General features: G+C 36.2%; 1 protein-coding gene across 1 annotated transcript in view; it reads left to right on the forward strand.

Moving 5' to 3' along the window:
- Positions 1-130: 130 nt before the first annotated feature.
- The window catches only part of CSTF3 (cleavage stimulation factor, 3' pre-RNA, subunit 3, 77kDa), a gene marked incomplete at its 5' end in the record, with an annotated part of 51,465 nt that continues 28,574 nt past the window's right edge, over positions 131-23,021 (forward strand). The window contains 3 exons of the mRNA XM_010293949.1: positions 131-238; positions 8,868-8,969; positions 9,099-9,194. Of these exons, the coding sequence (XP_010292251.1) occupies positions 131-238; positions 8,868-8,969; positions 9,099-9,194 (306 nt within the window). The remainder of the gene's footprint in view (positions 239-8,867; positions 8,970-9,098; positions 9,195-23,021) is intronic.

A 23,021-nucleotide genomic window follows, 5' to 3' on the forward strand; every position in this document is an offset into this window, starting at 1 on the left:
GGGAGTGTGGCCTTTGCCTTTTCCCCACGGCCGTTAAGCCCTACCGGTCTCCTCAGTGGCGCGGTCGGTGAAGGGCTCCCCTCCCCCACCGCACACACCCATTTTGAGGAACTCTCGTTTATTCCGTCAGCGAAGCGTTGCGCTGGGGCAAGGGAGCGGGGAGCCGCTCCCAGCGTCCGCGCTCGCTAAAACCGGTAATGCTCCGAAAACTATGTCTCTCTCAGTCTTTGCGTTTCTGGTAAGCAAACTGTAATTCTGGTGGAGGTGCACAATAGGCACTCCAGTGAGCCTTGCTTTCCCGGTCTCATTGATTCGTGGTTATTGAGTACAAGTACTCCGGAAGAAAATTGAAACCTAGATAAGCTTTTTGCACTGACACATTTGCAGCGTTTTGTAAAGTGAGCGTTTGCTGAATCTATGTGCTTAACATATAAGGCTGTGCGCCTCTTTATCGATATCCTTTTCCTCCAGAATAAGAGGAAATAACTACTATTTCAGTTGATTTTGGCTTTTTAAAATATACTAAAATATGTATTTGCCATAACTTATTTTTTAGACAGGTGCAATCCGAGTGTTGTATGTCATATTTTTAAACCTGACGTTACCATGAACTACCTCCTACTTACTAGCAGAATTTCTCTAAACAGGTCTTTTTAATAGTTAGGGCTGTGTTTAAAATCCGTATTAATTTGAGGGGTGTGGGTGAAAGTTCCTGAGTAAGGGAGAAGTGATTGATAACACTGTGGCATGCCTTAGTGGTAAATGTAGCCTACAAAAATACTGAAAATTAAGCTAATGACTTCGTGCTCCCTTAAGAAGCTTTTCTTTGTAGAATGTCAGTCTCTTTACAAAACAGGTTATGTTTCTATATGTCTGGGCCTGTACTCTGAAAGGATGGCATGTAAACTCTTTGTAAGAACATCAGTTCTGGGGGGTTAGGAAAGACAAGTGCTCAGAATGTAAAATACCCAGTTTCTGTCTCATTAGGAAAATATCCTATGAATTACCAGCCTGTATGGTCAAAGCTGGTCAGGTTAATAAGTATACTTGTAGTATGTTTAAGCAAGAAGTTCTTCAGAATAGTTTACTTCATCACGAGGTGGATGGCTACAAAGAAGTAAGAATGTGCTACAGTAAAATTTTTATGATCCTGGTGTGTAATATGTTTCACATTTAAGCTCACCCCCTTCAGTGTATTTTTTTAAAAAAATTCATTGAAGTTTAATTGCATAATTAAACTGCTGGTTAAAGTAGTATGTTTCTGTAGCTTGTAATATGTTACTATTTAACTTAAAGAAAAATAATGCTGACTTAAGGTTTTATTTTCTTTTGCAAGGGAGAATTTAATATGCAAAAGGTTGAATTACTGTCTGGGAAGTAACAGCTTTAGTATTGTGATCCCGTATCACAGAGGGTTTTGGCATTAAAAAATTGCAAATCATTATTTGCAGTCTATGTAAAGCATGTGGTTTAACATGGCTTGGATTTTGTATTTTTGATCCATATTAAGGTTCATCCTTTTTACCTATTATGCTTACTGTTTTCATGTTGGGTGCACTTTAACCCCAACTCTTTTGCAGGTTGGGTCAAATTTAATTTTTTTCCTACTCCATCCTCCTTATGAAGGGTTCTGGATTCTGGTTTCCTAGAAGTCTCTAATTTTGGTATGGTTGGTTATCTGCCTTCCATCAATTTTCTTCAGTTTCACTAAGTTGTCTTCTACTGTTTTTTTTCCTTACCCTGGCAGACTTCTGTTTCTTACTCCTACTGTCAAACCAGGCCATTATTTGAGATCAGCGTCTTTAGCAATACTACCATGAAGTTTTCTGCACCCTAGGCTACCACTTGTCCAGTTCTGTAGTGAGGCAGGTGTGCCTGCCAGTCAGCAGGTCTTCCAGAGCATGATAGACCTAAATTCACTGTCTCTGTGGAAGGAGGAACAACAAAACATTGTGACTGGGGCAGTTGTGCCTTGTTCCCTTCCCTACCCTACAGCTGCTCTATAATGTAACCTAGTGCTATCTGAAGGGCGCTCTGACTTTACATGCATGATATTCTTACGGTTTTAAATGTTCCTTTCTGTAGGAAGCTGGAGCTAGGCAGAGATTGGATTGTGTCTGGCTTTCCTGTTTCAGGTTTCATCTGCTTCCACAACTAGCTTCTGAGTTTTTGGGTGAAAAATAAGTTTTTTTCATTCACAGTCACATAGTTAGATCAATATAAGGGGGTGACTGTACTTCATTTCCATCTACGTTGTGCATAAGATGTACACATGACAGTGTATGATGCAGATGATGAAGATCTTTGACAAATCAGCATTGTTAGCTCTGACTCAGTGACATGCAGAGGTGTCTGCATCTTGCATCCCAGATCTTAGGGTTTGGAGGGGGCTTCCAAAAGCAGCCAGGTGAATAACAAATTGTCATGCTGTCTCCAGCAATCACAAAGTGGCGGTAGTGTGGGAAGGAAGAACAAAGTGTAGAATGTTGGATGTAGGGAGTGTGGGAGAGTAAAGGTATTGTAAGGTTAAAGATCCTGCTGGAGTTTAGGAGGCTTTATTCTACCAGGTGCAGTGCAATTGAAATGTGGCTTTACTGTCTTTAGGCTGAGTTTAGCTCCAGGCATTGTTAGGCTGCTTTACTGCGTAGATCGGGAGCCTAACTTACATTATGTAGATTGTCTCCTCCTTGCATCGTTGTAGAACAGACTGGGGCAAGGGAGCAAAAAAATACGATGTAGCCACCACTATTGCAGTATATTTTAAATGATTGCACTGTGTTAACTATACTGGACCCAAATTAATATCTACAGAACCAGTTAAATGATGTCAGCATTAAAATGTTAGGTCCCTGCCAGACTCCTGGCAACATCTACATGATGTTTAACAAACCAGAATTTCCAAGGTTGGTTTTTCAAATACCAAAGACTTAGCCCTGTCTGTATCTTAGAAATATAAATTTGTAGACTGAAAGGCTGCACCTGCCACTGTTTGCCAGAAAATTCCCTGGCAAGCTCCTCCCAATCTCTTCATGTGTCGAGGTTAAAGAGAGTACATGCTTGCACCCATGTATGTCTTTAAATTTTTCTGGACCTTAAGGTACACATCTAGTTTCATTTCAGTTGTGTGGTGGTTGTTTCATGCACCCTCTAACAAGACCTAAATTAGTTGTGCTCTCAGCCTCTTCCTACCATGGCAGAACCACTATTCTTATTCACTTAATAAATAATACTTGCCAGGCATCAATTTTATTTAAAGACTTGATGCAATATTTGCCTTACCCCTCCATTAGTTGCCTTCTCATCTTTTAAGGCTAGAACATGCATTTCATGTTTCCTGTAACAGTTTCCAAGATATGTACCCCAGTCTATGACACATGTTACTTTACATGAATATGAATCTGGTCCAAGACTGAGCTGTGGAAAAAAAGATGTCTGTATTGTCTTTGTGACTATAGAAAATGTCTCTAAAGCAGTCTACCCAGTTTCTTACTGGTACTTTTGTCCCTTCCTACTCCTTCCTCTTATTCATCTGCATTTCCGGGGTCAGTAAGTTCCAGGTATACCAAGGAGAAGTTGAAGTGGAAAATGTGTCTGTCTAAAATGCTGCTGTTTGTGAAATAGTCTTATAAGGAAAGAATGGTAATCATTACTAATCTAAAACTCTTGATTTGTTCAGAGATTTAAACCAGCCTAGACTATGTTGGGTGGGGGGCAGTATCCTTATTAAATTATCTAAGATGAATATGTTGGGTTATGTCTGTTAATAGTGGCCTAATTTTAAAGGACAACAATTTTTTCAAGATTGTGTTCACACTTGAATTGATTTAGCGATAAAATAGAAGAAGGCAAGGCATTAAAAACAGATTTAAGAAAGTGCAAGGATTCATAAGGTGCAACTATAGTGTAGTGAAGGGGTAGGTTACTGAAAGGATTTTAAAATTTGTTCTGTGTGCATACAGCTATAGCTAAAGTTCAAGGAAAAAAATTTGGGCTAGACAAAAATGTAAATTAACCTAACTGGACAATTAACAATGCTTGTTAAGTTGGAAGTTAATATATTTGAAATTATATTCATTGGGTCTGTTATAGTCTGGTCTATGTTAAACTGTGCAACAGCCAGCCAAAACCTCTGAACAGTAGCTTCTATCTTAATGGACATAAAACTCCGTTTGGATGTTGAACCAATTTGACTGAACTAGCCATTAAAATTCCTGCCTTTTTGTGTACAACGGCCTATACATCTTGTAACTTTTGTAGAAGTTCTTATTTCATAATTAGTGGTAGTTTTTAAAGCATGTTAAACTGATCGCTTCACAGGTGAACCAGCTGTTCAAATACATTTCCTTTTCACTACAGAAGATCCTTTTTTGGAAACAGGAGGATGCTTTAAGCAATTGGATGCATTAGGTGCTGCAAATAGTTGAAAGAGGTGTTTGGCTAGGTATTTTCTTACACACTTTGGAGTCATGAGGATTCATTCTCAGAGGCCTGGAGAAACTGTTAACTATTGCATTTAGCACTAAGGTATAAGCCAAGATTTTTTCCTTGAAGGTGATTGGTAAATAACTTCTAGTAAATACTAAAAGTCAACTTTGATTCTTCTGTTCTTGTTCCCTCCGACATCCTTTATGAATTTGAATTTGGATTTCATGCAGTTGATGTATTTTGCAGGAAGGGGCTCCTAGACTTCTTGTGGGATACTTTGGTTTTAAGTTTCTTCAGATTTTGGAAACTGTAGTCATAAAGAGTTTTTTACACTCTTAGTATCTGTGAAACTAAAAATCCATTGCTGTTCATCTGTGTATAAATAATAAAAGGGAAGCTGTGAATCAGAGTAGATGGCAATATAGATACTTGTGGACATGGAACCATAAGTGCTAAAATAATTATGTGACTTTCAGAGGGTTGTTTGTGGGATAGAAGCCCAATTATGTGGGAGGTATACTGAACACATTTATAAAAAGCAGAGAAAAAAAGTAGTTTTCAATTTGTATGCAACAATTCTTTGCAGCTCTTTTTTTTTTTTAGGCAGTAAAGAAAAGATAAAAGCCAGTATCTATCTGATTAGATGCAGTTTTATGGTAGTTTAAGCTGATCTAAGTTGGGACTGCTAAAGTCCTGTATGGTTTTGCATCCTTTATTCTGCATCACATCTGACCCTGAACATTAGAAAGATGATCGCTTTTCTAATAGGATTATTTTTCTGCTGATTTAACTCCCTGAACTGGCTTGTTACAGGATGAGATTAACTCAAGTGCCTTTGTTAACCAGAGGGAAGGACTGAAAATGCTTATCTACAGGCAGGATTGTGGCAGTGAACAAACACACAAGAATTAAGTATTCACAGTGTTGGATATTGGCTGTTGCGCAAGCATTACAATTAAAAATACATAATCAGAAGCCACATACCCTTGAACTGTGATAACAGGAGATCTAAGCTCAGTGTACAGTTAACATGCAGTTTTCAAAACTGGGATCAAATGTCTTTCTGGCTATAACTGAGCTAAGTTAGAAGTCAAGCTCCTTGTTCCCTTTCACTGAGTGCTTGCAGTAGGTGTCCACACAGGTTTGATGTCTAACTGAATGCATCTGCAGTGCAGTTTGCCTCTTTGAAATGTGGATGGCTTTTATCCACCCTGGAGATGGAAGGGGACAGGAGAAGGGGTGCTCACTGCACCTTAAGTTGGGTGTTTTCTTACATATGACATAAGGTATAAGTAATTCCAAGCAGTCCAGTTTAAAACCCTGATCATATAGTTATTTTCATTTCTGTAGAGCTCCAGTCATTTGTCTTCTATAACTGCATGGAGAACTTTATCTGCTTTGAAGTGAATGCTTGCTAATTTAGGAAGTTAGTCTTTTTTTCCCCAATAAAAGAATGAGGATTTTCTTACTCCTCTTACACAGATTGGGAGTCCTGTATCAAGCATGGAAAGTTAATGTAGGATTGCTATGATTATGCATCTTATCAGCATTTATTTTTTTCACCATCTTAATTTATTTCAGCCTTTCTGAGTTTATTGCCCTATATCTGCATAGGTGAAATCAAATTCCTGGAAGCTTTAACTGTTTCACTGCACTGTCAGCTGAGTTTTGTGTGTCACATGGAGAGGTTTGAGATAATACAACTGAACTACTACTAAAATAGTTGAGGTGTGCTTCAGTGGCCCATTCTACTTTTTCCTGTTTGAAAGTCACCACTTACAGTGCAGGACCCTGTGCTTCCACAAATGCTTCAGTAGTACTTTTTTAGGGTGGGGTTTGTTTTGGTTTTTTTTTTTGTAGCTGACATCAATGGTACTCCTGATAGGCATTTCTGTCCAATTGAAGGCAGAATAATATATGCTTCATTGAATATTTGTGACAAGTAGATTTCACTAAGATGGAATATAATGAGAAGCAATGCTTACCACTGATGTGGGCGACTTTGAATTAGTGCTTTATTGAATAAACAACATTTCAACTTTGGGTCATCCGTAGAGATAACTTAAATAGTCTTTAAACTTACTTTACTAAAGTAAACTTTACTCTTTAAAGTACTTTTAAGCTTCAGTACTGTCTTCTGTAAGCTGAAATATGTTTATATGTGTCATTTTGGAAGAAATAAAACCACTAGTTCTGTGTTTTGCCATACTGTTTTGCCTCTTAAGCCTGTACAGCTGAAATAGAACATGCAGTATTACAGAGTCAGAATTTTGATGGGTTTAGGGATTAAAAATATTCATATGGAAATGTATAAATTTACTACTTTTGAGCTGAAAACTTTGAGATGCTAATTTTTAATTTGATTTTTTTTAAATCAAATTATTTTTATAATTTAGTTTGCTGTGGGGCTTGATACTTGTCTTCCAAGTTACACTGCTTTGCACTGAGCTGTTAATGTTAAGAATGACTTGAAAACTGAATCGAAAAGCATAATGGTCTTTAAACTCCTAAAAGCCACTCCTACCGATTATTTTTTCCCCTTTCATGTATGGCTGCTATTACATGTCAGTTTAACAGCTCTGCAACATTTTTGATTATTTGTCCTTTTTATAAGTAAATTTAATGTAAAAATCTTTGAAGGGATATGCCTTGAATTATATCCTGCTAGTAGGACTGACCAAAAACTGGCAATGGTGAAAAATATTCAAAAAATTGTAGCTTTTTTTAAATTATAAAGTTGAATTGCAATGTATAACAGAAGCAGCTGTTGTATAGTTGTGCATTTGCAGAGGTTGACAAAAGCAAAGGGGCAGGGCACTCCTGAAAACAAAGTTGATGTTCCTAAGTAACTCAGGCTTACTGCATTTGCTAGCCCCAGCTTTTTATTTTCTTAAGTCACTGTTTTGTACAATGCTTCACTGGCAGCTTATCTTCATATAATGCCACTGTAAGTGGTCTTCCAGTAAAATTTAATAATACCTTGGATTTGTGTTCCTGGAATGTCTGCTTTCTTTCAGGAGCGATGTGCAATAGTGATGCATAATAGTGATGCTTGTGAATTTTGCTGGAAGTCATACCTCTGTAGTATCTAGTTACCCTCTGTTTTCCTTTATAAGTGTGTGATAGTACCTTTGATAGGAGTATCAGTTCTCTCTGTCCTGTCTACTGTCTTTTTCATCTTGCAGAGCTGTGTATTGACCTAGATCCGATATTAAGAATTAAAATTATTTCCTTGAAATAATCTTTTAGCAATTGACAGGGTTTTTTTAGAATTTTCTGTACAGTAAATCACTCACACTAAATTGTATATTCTAACAGTACTTATGTAGCTAACTTGTAAAATTTCACAAGAAAGGTCTTGTAGTAATAATTTACAGGTTATTATCATTACATCTCACGAAGGCAAGAATTTACTTGATCGTGTGATTTGAGACGGCTAACATCTGCCTGAAAATGAGTCAAGTTTGGAAAGTTAGTAAATAAGCTGCTTGGAGTACAGGTCAGAACAATATTTCATGCTTAATAAAAAACTTCGTAACATTTAGGGTTGTAACAAGCATGCATTTTAAGGCTTGTCTGTATGTGAACATCAGATCGTAATTTTTTTCATCTCATTTATGCTAACTTAAATCTAGAAAAAATTTCTGTAGATCATAAAGACATTTCCACAAGTCTTTAAAAGAACACTTAAACCTATACTATAATAGTAACTGTGTTAACAAGTTAACGTTCAATTTGGTAAAGCTTTTAGTATGAAAAAAAGCTTCTAAACTCCGATATGAATGTCTGAGTGTTTGGAAAAAAAAAAAAAAAGGCATTTTAAGGTAGGTAGTGCTGAAGCTACAGGAAGGCAACTGTAAGAATACACTGATAGACAGATCAGAAAGTTAACAAATTGTGCTTGGATAACATGTATATGTTGCTGCTAGAACTGTCATCTCCTAGTTTTCTTGTTAAATCTGTAACTTGTGATACAAAATACTTAATGTCCTGCATATGCAGAAGGACTTGTAACCTGGATTTGTTTGGCTGGGGTCTGCAATAGAAAAATCAGTCTGAATTTACTTTTTGCATCTTAAAACTTCAGGTCTGTAAAATTGTTTAAAAGTCATAGTGCAATAAATTCTCTGGGAAACTCAAATTTGTTCTAGTGTTTTAGGAACATTTAGACAGTTCAATCTAGCTTTTTGCTGGATCACCAAATATGTAGAACTTGTTGTAACTATGTTACTACGCTGTTTTTAACACTTGTTAGAGAGTGCATTATTTTACTGGAACAACTTGTTTTCCACATAAAATTACAATTTGGTAACTCCAGCATAAAAACTGAGATCTGAAAGCTTACATTGTCAGAATGTTGTTGTTACCTTGACTTTGTAACTGGGACAGAACTTTTCAAACTCTACTTGTGATCTCTTATGTCTTCTTTTTAATTTTTCTAGGCTGCTGAATATGTCCCAGAAAAAGTGAAGAAAGCTGAAAAGAAATTAGAAGAAAATCCATATGACCTTGACGCTTGGAGCATTCTCATTCGAGAGGCACAGGTTTAGTGATATAGGATTACATTTCCTTATCTATGGTCCACTCACACTATTTGGTTCTGGAGTAAAATCAGCATATTCATTTACATAAATCATAATATTGTAAATGCTGTTTTGATTTTCAATTTTTAGAATCAACCTATAGACAAAGCACGGAAGACCTATGAACGCCTTGTTGCCCAGTTCCCCAGTTCTGGCAGATTCTGGAAACTGTACATTGAAGCAGAGGTTAATATTTTTAAATTTTTTCTTATATAAGATCTAATAGGAATTTAAGTTTACATAAGCATAAATAAGATAGGCACATAATATCTAGGGAAAAGGGGATTTTAAATATGCTTTGCCTTTATTTTGTAAAATAGGTGCAAAGGAGTGATTAAAATGAATTCTTACAGTATTGGGTCTTTTATGAGTTGATGATTGTTGCATTATGGAATTGCAACAACATTAAAACCGTTTCAATGGTATTGGAGTGCTTTAGCCTTTTATTTACTTGTCGTGTCAATTTATTGCCTCCTGTGTCATTTATTTAGAGGACCTTTTTTTCATTTATATGTACAAACTTATTTGAATGACCTTCTGGAATGTTTGGATCTTTTAATTTTTTTGCTTTCTTAGGGAATTGAGTGTTTCTGTGAACAGTGTTTTCAGGGAGGGTGTGGGATGGAAGTTGATTTCTGGAATTAAAATGCTGGGAAAATGTATTAGCACAACTCATTAGCTTCTAAAAATCCCAACAAAATTGTGCTTGTTTACTTAACTATATAAAACTTCCCCTGAAGTGCATTGATCATTTAAACAATCTTTAATGACATGCCATGAAATGCACTGTATAATCGGAAATTTTTTTATTTTATTTTTTGTAGCTGATACTTAATACTAATACATATGGTTTTTGTGGGCATCTTCTAGCTGCACATTTTTTCTTGAGACAGATCTTCTACATGCTAAAGTACAGGGATGGGGACTTTTGTTCTGTAGATGAGAAATGAGACAGCTAAATTTTTTTCCTTTTGATGTGAAAATTGCTAAGCAGTAGATTGGCAAAACTGCATTGTATAGTTATATCTTATTTTACATTAAATTATGTATCCAAATGTGTTCTGGCAGTAAATTTTGAAGATTATTAAATAAAATTGGAATCATGGGAGTCTAACAGAAATTTTTATATTGCAGTTTATAGTAAGATGTTATAGTGCAACCTAAATTTATTATTACCTAATTATATGTCGTAGAATTTTTACTGTTTTGTTTCCAGTAGTTTGTAGTAGTAGTTGGAATGTCGGTGATTGGACATATTTGGGAGATTGTGAATGCACTAACACATACAGATGCATTATTTTTTCCTTTTGAAACCATGCAGCCAAATCCATTAGCCTCTGGCACCCTGCAATGTTTGCTACAGGATCTAGTCTTTAGAATCTAATCTAGTTTGATGATTACATTAAGTTACCTGATTTCTGTGCTTATTTAAAACCTTTATCTTCCCCATGCCTGAAATTTAAAGTTGAGTAAGACCACCTCAGAAAGCCTGTACTACGTTGTAGATCTTTCAGCAGAAAGTACTATTATCAGCGTAAAGCTTCTTGTGAGGCTTCTTGTCTTGAACCACATTCAGAGATTAATTGACAGACATTACCTCCCTTAATCAATACCTTTTATCTAATTTATAATCTAGTAGTACTTAGAAACATTAACAGTGGCAAAGCTTAAAACAGTCTAGGGTATGATTTTTTACACGCTCCTTCAAGGAAGGAAGATCAGCTTCTACCCTGCAGGTATGGTAACCAGGTAACACAAAGTAAATTTGAGAAGGAAAGAAATGGCATAAAGATCACTTGCTCACGTGTGTGTGTGTGTGCGCGCGTGTGCATGTGTGTCTGCCTGTAACTGCACTTCAAATATAAGAGAAATGGAATATATGATTCTGTTACTCAAAACAATATAAAAATGTGAACTGTAGAGTTCTGGTAGAGGCTACACTTGAAAAGGGCTGTATTTGAAAGAAATGCAAGAGGTTACATCTTAGAAATTCATCTTTCATCTTAACAGGCAAATTTCTAAAATCCTAGTTAGACTTAAATTTTCAACTTTTCTTTCCTAGTTCCAGTAACACCTCTCAAAACTCATGTAGTGACTAATTTAACTAAAAAGCGACATGCTTATCACTGCCTTTTTTCAGTATATGTAATCATTAATAGCAATAAGCTGAAATAACTTCTTTCCAAATTCCTCTCTCAAAATACATATATTCACACAATTGTGCACTGTTGTCAGTGTTGTTTTAAGTTGCATATGTACAGTCCCATCTGAGAGTAAATTAAAAATGAAATGTTTTCTCAAGTGTTCTTTTAACGGCATGGTTGAATATAAATTAAGACTTCAGTTAATTTTTGAAGGATACCTGAGGTAGAGGAACTGTCTTGAGGCTTCTTTTATTGCAGCCTTAAGATGTACAAGGAATGTAGGGAATGTATTTTCCAAAAGCTTTTTTCCTTGGAAATCCTAGTAGTCTCCTCCTGCTAGAAAGTTTCTCTTGGGATAGTTCAGAAGTATAGGTCTTTCCAGCCTTGAGTTGGGAAAGTAAACCTGTGGTGAATCTTAGCATTGCTTTTGATTCACTTTCACGGCCTCATTATTTAGATCTGAAAATTGCTAAATCTTCACTCGTCTGTAAACTCTGTTTTTCCTGATGTCAAAACAAGCATATCACTTTCCTCTTCAACATGATAATGTTTCCTCTTTGCATCACAGAAAGACAGAAAGGGAGAGGAAAGTGGGGTTGTTTTCTGGTAGGTTGTCTTTCACTAGAGAATTTTGTCCTCTGAACGACATAAATCTGAGCTGAGTATCATTACATAGTGGTGGTCTATTATTGGAAGATGAGCTAGGGTGAGGGTTATGATTATGGCCTTACAAAAAAGGAATTAACCCTTTAACAGCTGTATTCTTTATAAAATTGTCAGAAATCTTTAAATTTCCCTTTGCTGAACTTGAGGAATGTGTTCTTTTTAGTAACTTCCAATCTTCAAGTAGAAATCATGTTTATAATCTACATGAAGAAAAAGTTTCCTTGCATATGCCGGTTCATTTTGTAATGTAAAACTTAAGTGCAGGCCTTACTGCTGAGATGATTACCCCTTGTTTTTATGACAGTGTTTGTTCAGCTCACTGACTCTTGTTTTTCTTTTTATGTATGACTCTGTGCCCCAGTGGAATATAGTGTAAAGCAGTGCTGAGCGCTTAGTGTATCATCTGACTTACTGCTATTGATATACAGACTGTGCTGAAGTAACTGAATACTTCACGTTTCTATTTTATATGCGAAGCACCAATTTATATGCTCTGATTTCTCTATTATCATGGGTTTGGTAGTCAGTAGAACATGGAGATTAACTGGGAAGAGCATGCTTTGACAGTTTGTTAATGGGAACTCTACTATTAAAGTTTGAATTGGTCAAAAAATTTTGATTCTCACACTGGTTCTTATTTCTTCTGACATTCAAAGCAGCAGTTGCAGGACAGAGAAATAATAGAATTGGATGAAACAACTCCCAGCTCACAACGTTTTTGGGTCATAGCATTTGACTGCTTAAGACTTGTGAGAATAGAGTTTTGTTTAGTGAATTTGACTGCGTAGCCTATTTTTGATGCATATTTCAGCAAGTAAAATAGTTAACTTGCTATCCTGCATCTACTAAAATTTAGGAAGTGGTACAGTAATGCCCCTCTTCTTACCTCAGACTCTTGTTTTCTCTAGTTGCTTAAAGCACATTTTTCTCTTGATACCTTTCCTGTAAAAGTCTGCTTCCAGAAAACTTGAATTGATTCACATGTCAGTGATTCTTGCACAGTTTTAAAAAGGAGCATGTAAGCCTCAGTCCCACATGTGCCACGATGTAAAATTCATAGATCAGGTGATCGGGATTCTAGCCTGCTCTGCTGATTTGCTGGGTCGTCTTGGGTAAGTTATTTAACCTGTTTTGCCGTTATTAAAACAGATACCTACCTACCTCACAGGGTTGTTGTGAGGCTCACTTTAGTGATTAAAGTGCTCTTAGCATCTGGCTAAAAGGTGCTACAGAAATGTAAAAATAAATTCTGATGTGATACACTCTATGATCCCATAGGCCCAGCTGTCTATTACTATTTCCTTTGTCTCTTTGACTGTTTGAACCCTCTTTTAGATACAGAAAGACTTGAGAATGCTTTTCATGCACTTGAAAGAACTTTTACTTTACCAGTGTTGTAAGTATTTCAGTAGTTCCAAAGCAAGCATTTGAAGTTGTCACCTTCTTATCTGCTAGTTTCATTTGAGAAATCACCAGGTTGAAAATCCTCTTAAGCACATTTATTAAACTATGTTCATGTATTTGCAACTTCTTTTAATGATCTGAAGAATTTTTAGTTCCAGCTACTCTAAGTGGAAACTTTAATCTGTAATTCTCCTGAATGTTTCAGGCCAATTCACACCACACCTTTTTACCTTTTTCATTGTTGAGTATATTGCATTATATCCTGGTCACTTTGAACTGTTGTTAGTAGGGGTTGAAAGGTTGCCATAATTAAAGATTTAAAAATCATAAGCACAAGACAGTTGTGACAAATACCCCAAGTTTAGAAACAATAAATACAAAGCTAGTAACGTGTGTAAAGTGTTTGGCTCTTCATGTATTTTTCATTTTGCGAATTTTGCAAGTAAGACTCCAGTGTTACTGCTTGTTCTAAAGAAATGAAACTAGATATATTTGTTCAGATAACTTCTATTTGATATGAACACTTTGAATTTTAGATGTCTCAGTAACAAACCAGCTGCTGTATGAGGATTCAGAGGGTGGGACCAAAGCTTAGGGTTGATTGTTTTGCATTTCATCATATGCAATACATCAGTATCTTTAATTCATGTAATTCACACTGGTGTGGATACTAGTCAGAATGTATCATTTGACGTACTTGTATATGAAAAATGTAAATAAAACCATTTAGAAAAATGATTGTTTTTGTTTAAAATGTTTGTGTTTCTTCAAAGCATTTTCTTCCCCTGTTTTACTTTAATCTGGTTCTGAGTTCAGAAAAAAAATTGTTGCACATACCACCAAAATTCTTCTGCTTGGGGAAAAATGGGAACTGACTTCTGTCAGGATGGAGTGATCAGAAGTCAAAGTAGAATAGACTTCTTGGCTGAGTTTCTGTTTAGTGGTACTTTCAACTGAAAAGTGGATATATCACTAGCTGATCTTAATTTCGTAATGGAAGACATACCCATTATAACCCATGCCCACCCTGCTAGTCTACCACATTTCTCTTAGTAAACTTCTGCTTTTGAGAAACTGCTGTACAGGTGCGCTGTACAAACATCCATATTGCACGTTCTTGGCTACCTCAGTCTGAGATTTTTAATCTTTTTTACAACTGTATTATTTATGATCTTCTCTTACTCATGTGTGGACTTGTTCCATTCCTGTTAATAAATGTTGTTCTGTCTGTGTGATTATTGTAGACTTGCACTAGAAAGCGAATGCAACTTCTTTCCTGTCTTTTCTACTCAATATGTAAATACAGGCATGTACATCTTGCATAGTTGCCATGGTCCTACAAGTTGTAAAATATCAGAAAATTGTCCACATAATTGACATTTGTAGTTTCAGATGATGAGAGGTACAACACTAGTGGGTTTCTTCATAATTCTGTTTTCTGTATTTGATCATAAAAAATATGGGAAAGTGTCAGGAATTTTAATTTTTGAAGTGGAAGTGATGCCTAATGAAAAAATTACTATGAACCCTCTTCTATAGTGTGTTACTGTTTTCACATGAATAAACATGAACTACTTCCTGTTCTGTTGTATTCTTTCTGTGTGGGATGACAGAAACAGCCCTGTTAGAAGTGTTAGTTATATAAAACTTGTTCACAACACTTTAAGTCTCACTTTCAAATGTAAAAAGGACAGTGAAAACTTTCTCATTGTGTGCTTTTTTTTTGAAGTCATTTGCTGATCCTTCTATTGAATTTTTTTTTTTTTTAAAGGGGGAAATATGTGTTTTAGGTCAGGCACAAACTTGAGCTTCTTTCTCATGTCTGAACCGGAAAGAAACATAAGTAAAAATACAGAGCTTTCTTGTGTACCCTGGATTAGCTGCAGATTGGTTATCTTCATCTGTGTGGGTGAGGGAGCTATAATCATAATTTTCTCATTCATTTCTATATCTCTTCCAGCTTTCTGTTGACAGCTGGTTGAGTTACCTGATGCTCATTATTCAGATTTTGAGAAGCCTGATGGCCAAGAGAACACTTTGTTAAACCTTATATATTAGTGCTACTATGTAAAATAATGCTGGACTACCTTTGCTGCAAAGTGTCTTTGCACCGTATGAAAAGGCTTTGAGTCACTGCTGTGATGAAATACAGTGTCTTCTCTTAGCTAGACACTTTTGTAAAGGCAAGCCATTCATTCTGGCACTCCTGTGTCCTGTTAATACAAATGTTACCCGTTTAAGAGTGTGCATTGTTTTTTCCCGTGTTAGGGTGTGCTTTTTCTCACTGATGACTTCAATGTGGCAGGTGTTCTACATCCAGTAACAATTTTGGACTTCTGCAGTGAAGTGTTGTGTACCTAATACCGTAAGCTTTGACATTTTTTCGTTCTTAAATAAAATGATTCAAAAGTGAGAAGCAATACGCTTTGGTGCATAACTGTACCATTGCACAGACGGCATTCACAGCGTTTTTTGTGGCACATTATATACATGCAATTAACTACACATAGGAAGATCTTGTGGTGATTGGAATCTGATCTGTATTGGGGTTTAACTAGTTTGGTAGTGGCAAACGTTCATAGCATGGCAGCATTTCCAGAGTTCATTGGAACAGTGGCATCAGAAATGTTTCAGTCTAAGGATAGGCATTATAAGTAGGAAGACATTCTTAAATTTCGTTTGTGGACAGTTCTCAGTAATAGAGCTATAGAGCTGCTATAGAGCAGAGTCCTGTTGCATCGTGAGACAAGACTGTTTAATAGAACTCAATTCTAACCTGAAGTATGAACATTTCATCTGGCTCTAGACCTGATCTCTTAGAAGCCGATTGTACTAAGCCGTGTGACAGGGTCCATGTGCTAATCTTAGTTTTCACAAGTTCCAGTGAGCACACATTGCTGATCTATTAGCAGATCCTGTTACCAAAGGTCTTGTAGACTGCTGGACTAAAGGCTTTCAGAGGTTTAATATCTTTTGACTTGCTCCAAAAGAAGGAGGGCTAGAATAGTTTGTGTGCTGAGGAAGCTTGGTAATTTTACTCATACTTTCGTGCTTGCTCTGTGTTTCAGGAAAACAGTTATGGAGCTTATGCATGTATCTAAATTGGATAGACCATTCAAACTGTTCCTCTGAATCAACTAATTTGAAAAGTTCAGTAGTGCGATGGAGGGTCAACTATGTTACCTCATTTGATACTTGTAATATGACTGTATAAGACTTAGACTTTCTAATGAGAGCAGCTTACACTCAGCAGTTTTCCCTGGTTTGCATTAGTGCATGAAATACAGAATAAAAAATAACCACTGTGAGAAACTGGAAAGAGAAATGACTGTACACTCTTTGAAATGTTAACCCATGACCATAACAGAACAAACTCTTGGTGTAAACAGTCTGGTACTTCCATGTTGGTTTATGTGAGAATGAATATCAAATACATTTTTAAAAATACTTTGCAAGTCGTGCATTTGGACTAGAAAGGTAACTTGCAAAGTGATGCCTAGTTGTTTGATTTGGTATTTTCCATGTCCAGACTGCAGCAAAGCCATCAACTTCCTTCCCATACCATCTGTCCTGGAAGTACAGATTTTTCAAACACCATTGTTGCTGTTTAAACAAAATAAAAATGAACTACCTACTCGAGATTAAAATGGGTTAGATTTACAAAAATGAGGTGGAAGGTATGTAGTTATGTATGTGCTGTCCTGCATATAAAATGGACATGGTGAAAGTTAGCATGTGAGCTAACTTCATTGTGCTCAGTGGAACTACATTTATACCTGTAACTAAGTATGTTTTGAATGTTCATAGTGTGTCCACATAGGAAAAAAGGCAACTCAGTTGCAGCTGTGTCTGTTTCATTTTGCTTAGGAAAGGGGAAGATGTCTTGTCAAATAATAAAAATTTCCAAGGGTCTTCTCCCCCACCCCGACTTCTTCCTACATTTCCTGTTTATTTCTCCTGCTTGGAGAAATAAAATGTTGGCTATAGTTGGTGGCATTTTATGTTTGTAGAGGTGCTTGTACAACTTCCAGTTAAGTTCTCTCTTAATTTAGGAGCTGGTTTAGCGTATTTGCAAAGTAGTTTCAAATCGGAATTTGAACTGAAGTGACTTGTCCTGTTTTCATACTGATACCATTCATCTCAAATCTGCTTTCAGGCTATATGAAGGGTAGGAAATGAATGTTGTATTTGACTTCTGTCAAATTCTGTATCCCTGCAGCTTTTATTAAGGGCTTGTCCCCAGTGTATACACACATGTATCTATCTATTACTTAAGCAAGTGATGGATCAGAAATTTTTAAAGAGCATACTTAGTATTTCCAAAGTTAGAAAGGAAGGTAAAACAACAATCAAATGCACTATTTAAAATTCACTGGCAAAAATTTTGATTGTTTTAGTTTTTATGGTTAAATAGTAGGTTCCACACCTGTGGATTCCTCAGGAATCTCTCAAACTATGTTTATGTATACATGTTCATTTGTGTGTATATATGTTTTTATGTAATAAGGTCACACAGCATAATTAATGTTCTTTTAAAATCATACTAAATAGAAGTCTATGAGCATAAATTGTCAGTGCAAATTGTCTACAGATATTAGATGACTGAAAAGTTTGTAGGTACTCATAACTTACAAAAATAACTTGAAGGGGAATATATTTAGAGTAACAATGAACAGAATTTTTATATTATATACAGCTTCAGTCTGAGTGCAGAAACATGACTTGATGCAGTGTGTAAACGATGGGGAAAATAGAGCTAGATTTCCTGGTTTACTTTTGTTTTGAACCCAGTATCAGTCTGCCTTCTCTCCATTCCTCCCTGTCCATCAAAAGATTATTTTGGTATGTTTTCATGGGCAGAATTAGGAGTGTGTTTGTTGTAAGAATTGGGTAGTCTATCAGGTATTCTTGTGGGCCGTATCTTTTAATGTGCCCTTGAAATTCATCTTTCAAATGACAAGGAGGTCCCAGGAGTCACTATCAAGAAGCTGTCTTTGGATGGTTCAGACATGTAGCAGCATGATTCTACTTACTATTTTTCATGGGGCATAAAGCAGGAGGAGTGGGGAGGGATTCCTGAGTAACGAAACAGTATTTGTAACTTTTTTCCACTTTTCTGTAACTTTCCTGATTTTTTTTTTTTAAATAAATCCAAAGCTAATCCCTTGACAAACCTTTTACATCCTAACTGTTGCAGAAGAAATCTGGTGCTTTTAACATCTCTTAATTGTCCTTATGCAACTGCATGGCTGCTAGTGAGACTGTAATGGTGTTACATTTGTAAAGCACCTAAACACATTTAGCAGCCTATGATATGCAGTATGTTGTAGGAACAGATCTGAATTGAGTTTCATTTAAACTTTCCCTGAAATTTGGTTTAGTTAGTCACTACAGTTTACTTTTTTGTACTGTATCACAGATATTTAGAAGATAAAATTGTGATTATATCATATCTTGTAGGAGCTTGAGGTGTAAAAAGCCCTCTCATTGATGTTACTATTGTGGAGAATAGAATGACGGTAATTTAATACATGTAGGCTTTCATCTACTTAGAGATGCTATACACTTTTACTAATATGCAATTAATATATGTTGAAGATAAGTGGCAGTAAGTTTACAGAAAATTGCTTTTGTAATGCATCTTGCTGGTGGAAGTTTAGCTTGCAACTGTCCCTTGGCTATGTCAGTTGACCCCGCTCCCCAGATTTTCCATAGATGTTGCAGTAATTACTAGTTTTAGTGCAAGCAGAATGCTTTGAAAGTACCTGCATAACCTGACAATGCTGACAAGTTCATATATGACGAAACATTTTCTTCGTCCTAAACCAGAATGTCAAGGCTTACACCATGAGCCTTAGTCTAGCGGTTTTAATTTCACTAGGGGGATTTCATCATTCAAGAACTGACTGACTTTGGCTTTGGGAATTGTAAATTCTGTCTAATTGTAAAATTGTGCTAGAAATGCTTACTCCATGGTGATGATGACTGATCATTATATAAAAAGTATTTGAAAGAAACTACAGTTCATTTGTAATGAAGAATGTGAAGTTTCAAATGGACTGGTCTTAAACAGACTAGGATGAATCTTAAAAAGGATGAATAGGTGCCCCGACACCCCTAATAGCTACTTAGTTTTCTTGATAAAAATGCACTCTAAAATAGTCCCCAATGCATGGCTCTGTGGTTGCAAGTAACCTGAAAAAATGCTGTGGATGCAAGCTAAAATATTTAACATAGAGCAGTGTCCCCAGGCCTACCCTACCCCTTAAAAAAAGGAATTGCTGCCCTGGTAAGTATATGTTACTTGCCCATTATTGTTGCCCACTAGCTAGTGTTCCTCAGGGAAATGTTATGAATATATTTGTCAACTGAAATCGTGCATAGAAGTACTTGAGCAGGATAGGCAGTGTAAGTAGTTGTTTAAAACCTCAGAATATGCCATGGTATTTGCCCTTGATAAAATCTCAGTGCTGATTAGCCTGAGCAGGAAACTGACTGTACAATTTACTGTTAGAGAATCAAACTTTATTCTCCACATAAGACGTGACTAAATGTAATTCAGGCTTTTTTTTTTTTTAAATTCAGTTTAAGATTGATACTGAAAAATCATATCCTATGTGGTCTTTTGTTTGTGTAAATGAGTATTAAAAGGGAAGTACTATATAATTTTAAAATTAGCTGACAAACTTAAATTCAGCAGAAATATTTTTCTGGCACTAAGCAGTTGGAGGTAAGTTTCTCTTCATACTGTCACAAAGTTTCTACTGTTCTTACCACTGGTCTTAGCTGTTAAAAAAAGGACTATTGTATAAGAAATCTCACGTATTTACAAAAAAAAGGCACAAAGTTAGATGTTACATGTTTATTTGTCATTTTACTGATGTTCCTAAAATTCAAGTTTTACCCACATAAAAGTTTTGTGTTTTTCTTTTTGTTTCCTATTTGCAGGAATTCTAAAAATAAGGTCAATCTATGTGTTTTTTTAAATTTACTAGTGAGAAAAGTACAGCTGTTTCTAAATAATGTAAGTTTGATAATTCCTGTTGGATGTTGGTCTGAATCAAATGAGGACACTTAACTGATGAGATGTTATCATTAGCCTGCATGACAGACTTACAGCAGTCTGTCATTTCTGCAAAAGGTTCATAGTCAAATATTTTTCATTGCTCTTAGAGTTTGCTTCTGTGCCTCCAACACATATAAATGTTGACCAACTAGTTGTACTAACTACTTGAACTTGGTAGTGTTATCTGTGTTTTGCCTTTCTCCCAGGCTGGCAGAGTTGCTAAAAACTGTCTAGACTACATTCTTCACCTGTGTGAGCAGAGTTTTCTGCTAGGATCTGTATGTGAGGTCAGTTCTCTCCTCAAGTGCTGGCTGATTCAGTGAATCATGGGGGTTTTGTAGTGATGCTTCACCATGTTGCGAAATCTTCAGACTCGACTTCTATGCACACTGTGTCGTCATGATAACTTAATGTACACCAAAAACGAGTCAAGCACGGTTGTCTTCCAGCGCTAGGCTAAAGTTTGTGGGGAAATTCACACCTTTTCTTGAGAACCTTGTCTGCCTTGCTGTGAGCTGCATCTTCTCAATTTAGGTAGTTTACATTATGTTGCAGTAGCAGTTCTCTATTTTGTACTTAAATACTTTCTGCCAGTGAGAGAGATTATCAGTAAAGCTACAGTGTTAGTTACATGTCGCTTTTAAGATAGTGGTTTGGTATTGTTGTGTACTTGGTGTCTTTACATCAAACCAAGTACGGCTCTTGGCATCCTAGCTTAAAGCAGCCAACTATAATAAGAGAACTTTTAGTATTTCTGAGGTCACTTGTGTGCTTCTGGGCAAATGAGATGCAAGAAATCAGCTGAGAGCCTATATGCTATTTTTTTAATGCAGTGCTTGAAGCTGATGGGCATTTTGCAACATTCTTTAATGCAAATGCTATCTGAAAGTATTTTGTATTTTTCTGTGCAGTCTTTGTCTATGTAACAATGCATATATCCTAGCAGTTAAAGTCCTCAGAGTCTGAATCAAATAATTACCTGCTGTCTGTCTACTGAAGAGGCTCTTTTTTACAGAAAGTTTTAGAACACTTTACTCAGGTTTTCTGAATCATCAGTTATAGCAGAAAAGCCACAGAATGCTTGGTTTGAGGGGTAGGGGGAAGAAGTATCAAACTGGATCTCTGCTGTCTCAAACAGCAGTTTCCCAGAATATGTCTAATTCTGCATGGACACCACTTCTTGATGTCAGGGTATAGAAGCAAACTCATTTTTCACAGTGAAAAGCAACAAAGTAGTAGGATGATTGGTATCAAATAGTGCTTTACTGAAAAGAAATTAATTATTCAGACTGTTCTCAGGACTACCAGCTGTGTCTATTTGTTCTGTACAGGTGTACATAAAAGTAGCAATTCCATTTCTGGTCAGTAAGCAGGGTTTTCTTTCTAGCTTATGGGCCAAGGCTAACCTTTCTTTGGCAAGTCTAGGGGTTTACCTGTGCCAGTGTCCTTTCATTACTCCAAAATCAGTCTTTAGCTTAAATACTTGACCCTAACTTCTGCTATGTCTTCTCTATATACTGAGATGGGGAGAAGTGGGAGGAAACTGGGGTGTCAGTTGTATTCCATCTCTCTCTTTTGCTAGACTACATGGGCTGTGAGTTTATGTACTGCTTTTACTGCTTTTATGAGGGGCTTTTGCATTTCATCTTTCTCATAAGACGTGAAATAAACTGTACATGCACCTACCTAGCTGCATGTGAAATGAGTCTTAGCACATGACACTCATTGAAATCTGAAGTCAGAGAAGCTCTTCTCTCTGATAATCCAACACAAGGAATTTCAAATAGGAACAACATAATGAACTGGTAAAGACAACTGTCTTTACAAGTCTTTTGTCTTCCAAAAAGTACAGCTGACCTAAGTGGGTTTTTAATTTTATAATTCTAATTGCATGGAATGTTTAAAAAGAGCAAAAACAGCCCACAAACCAACCTCACATAAGTTGTAAGTTATTTTGAATTGACCTGTAAAATTAAAGATAGTGTAAGAGCTAACCCCCTCCCCTTTCAGTAGAAATGTCTCCTATGTAGCTTTCATTTCGAAAGTATCGGAAGCTGTAATCTGTATTTTTATTTTCCAACTTCAGTGCATCTTTATGTAGCCCATTATTCAAGTGTAAGGTAGCTTAACAAGTTATCTAAGCACTAATATCAACTCATATAGATTTAAAAGTAGCTATACGTATGTGTTTGTGTTTATCCTGGTCTATGAATAGTGGGACTATTCCCATAGATGGAAGCCCAGCAGGCTTAGCTTTAACCTTTGAAGGCATCAAGCTGAAGTTTAAAAGAGAGAGAGAAGGGGAAGACACTTTAAAAACTGTACTTGTACAGTGTTTAAGTGGGGAAAGCAGTATAGCATTTAAATGTTCTAGAAATCTGTTTTTTAACGTACTAGCCAGTCTGGTAAGCTGAAATAGTAATTACACTCATTCAAGTGTTTGTAATTACACATTCAAGTATTCTGGAAACAGAATAGTTGTGCAGAGTCTATTCACTTAAATGTTTTTGGATCAAGTCTTTAACCAAAAAGATTTGCATTGTTCATGTGGTCTTGGATTAGGCTCTTTGTGATCAGTCCAGACTTCGTAACTAGATATTGAGGAGACCCTGCAGTAGAACTCATATGTTGAAGGACACTATTAATTCTTACCAGAATTAATACAGAATTAGATAAATTAATACAGAGATCTGGATGTTTAATTCTGTAATCAACTTTTAAAATACAATCTTT

This window comes from Phaethon lepturus, unplaced genomic scaffold (genome assembly GCF_000687285.1).
Source record: "Phaethon lepturus isolate BGI_N335 unplaced genomic scaffold, ASM68728v1 scaffold11999, whole genome shotgun sequence".
NCBI classification, from domain to species: Eukaryota; Metazoa; Chordata; class Aves; order Phaethontiformes; family Phaethontidae; genus Phaethon; species Phaethon lepturus.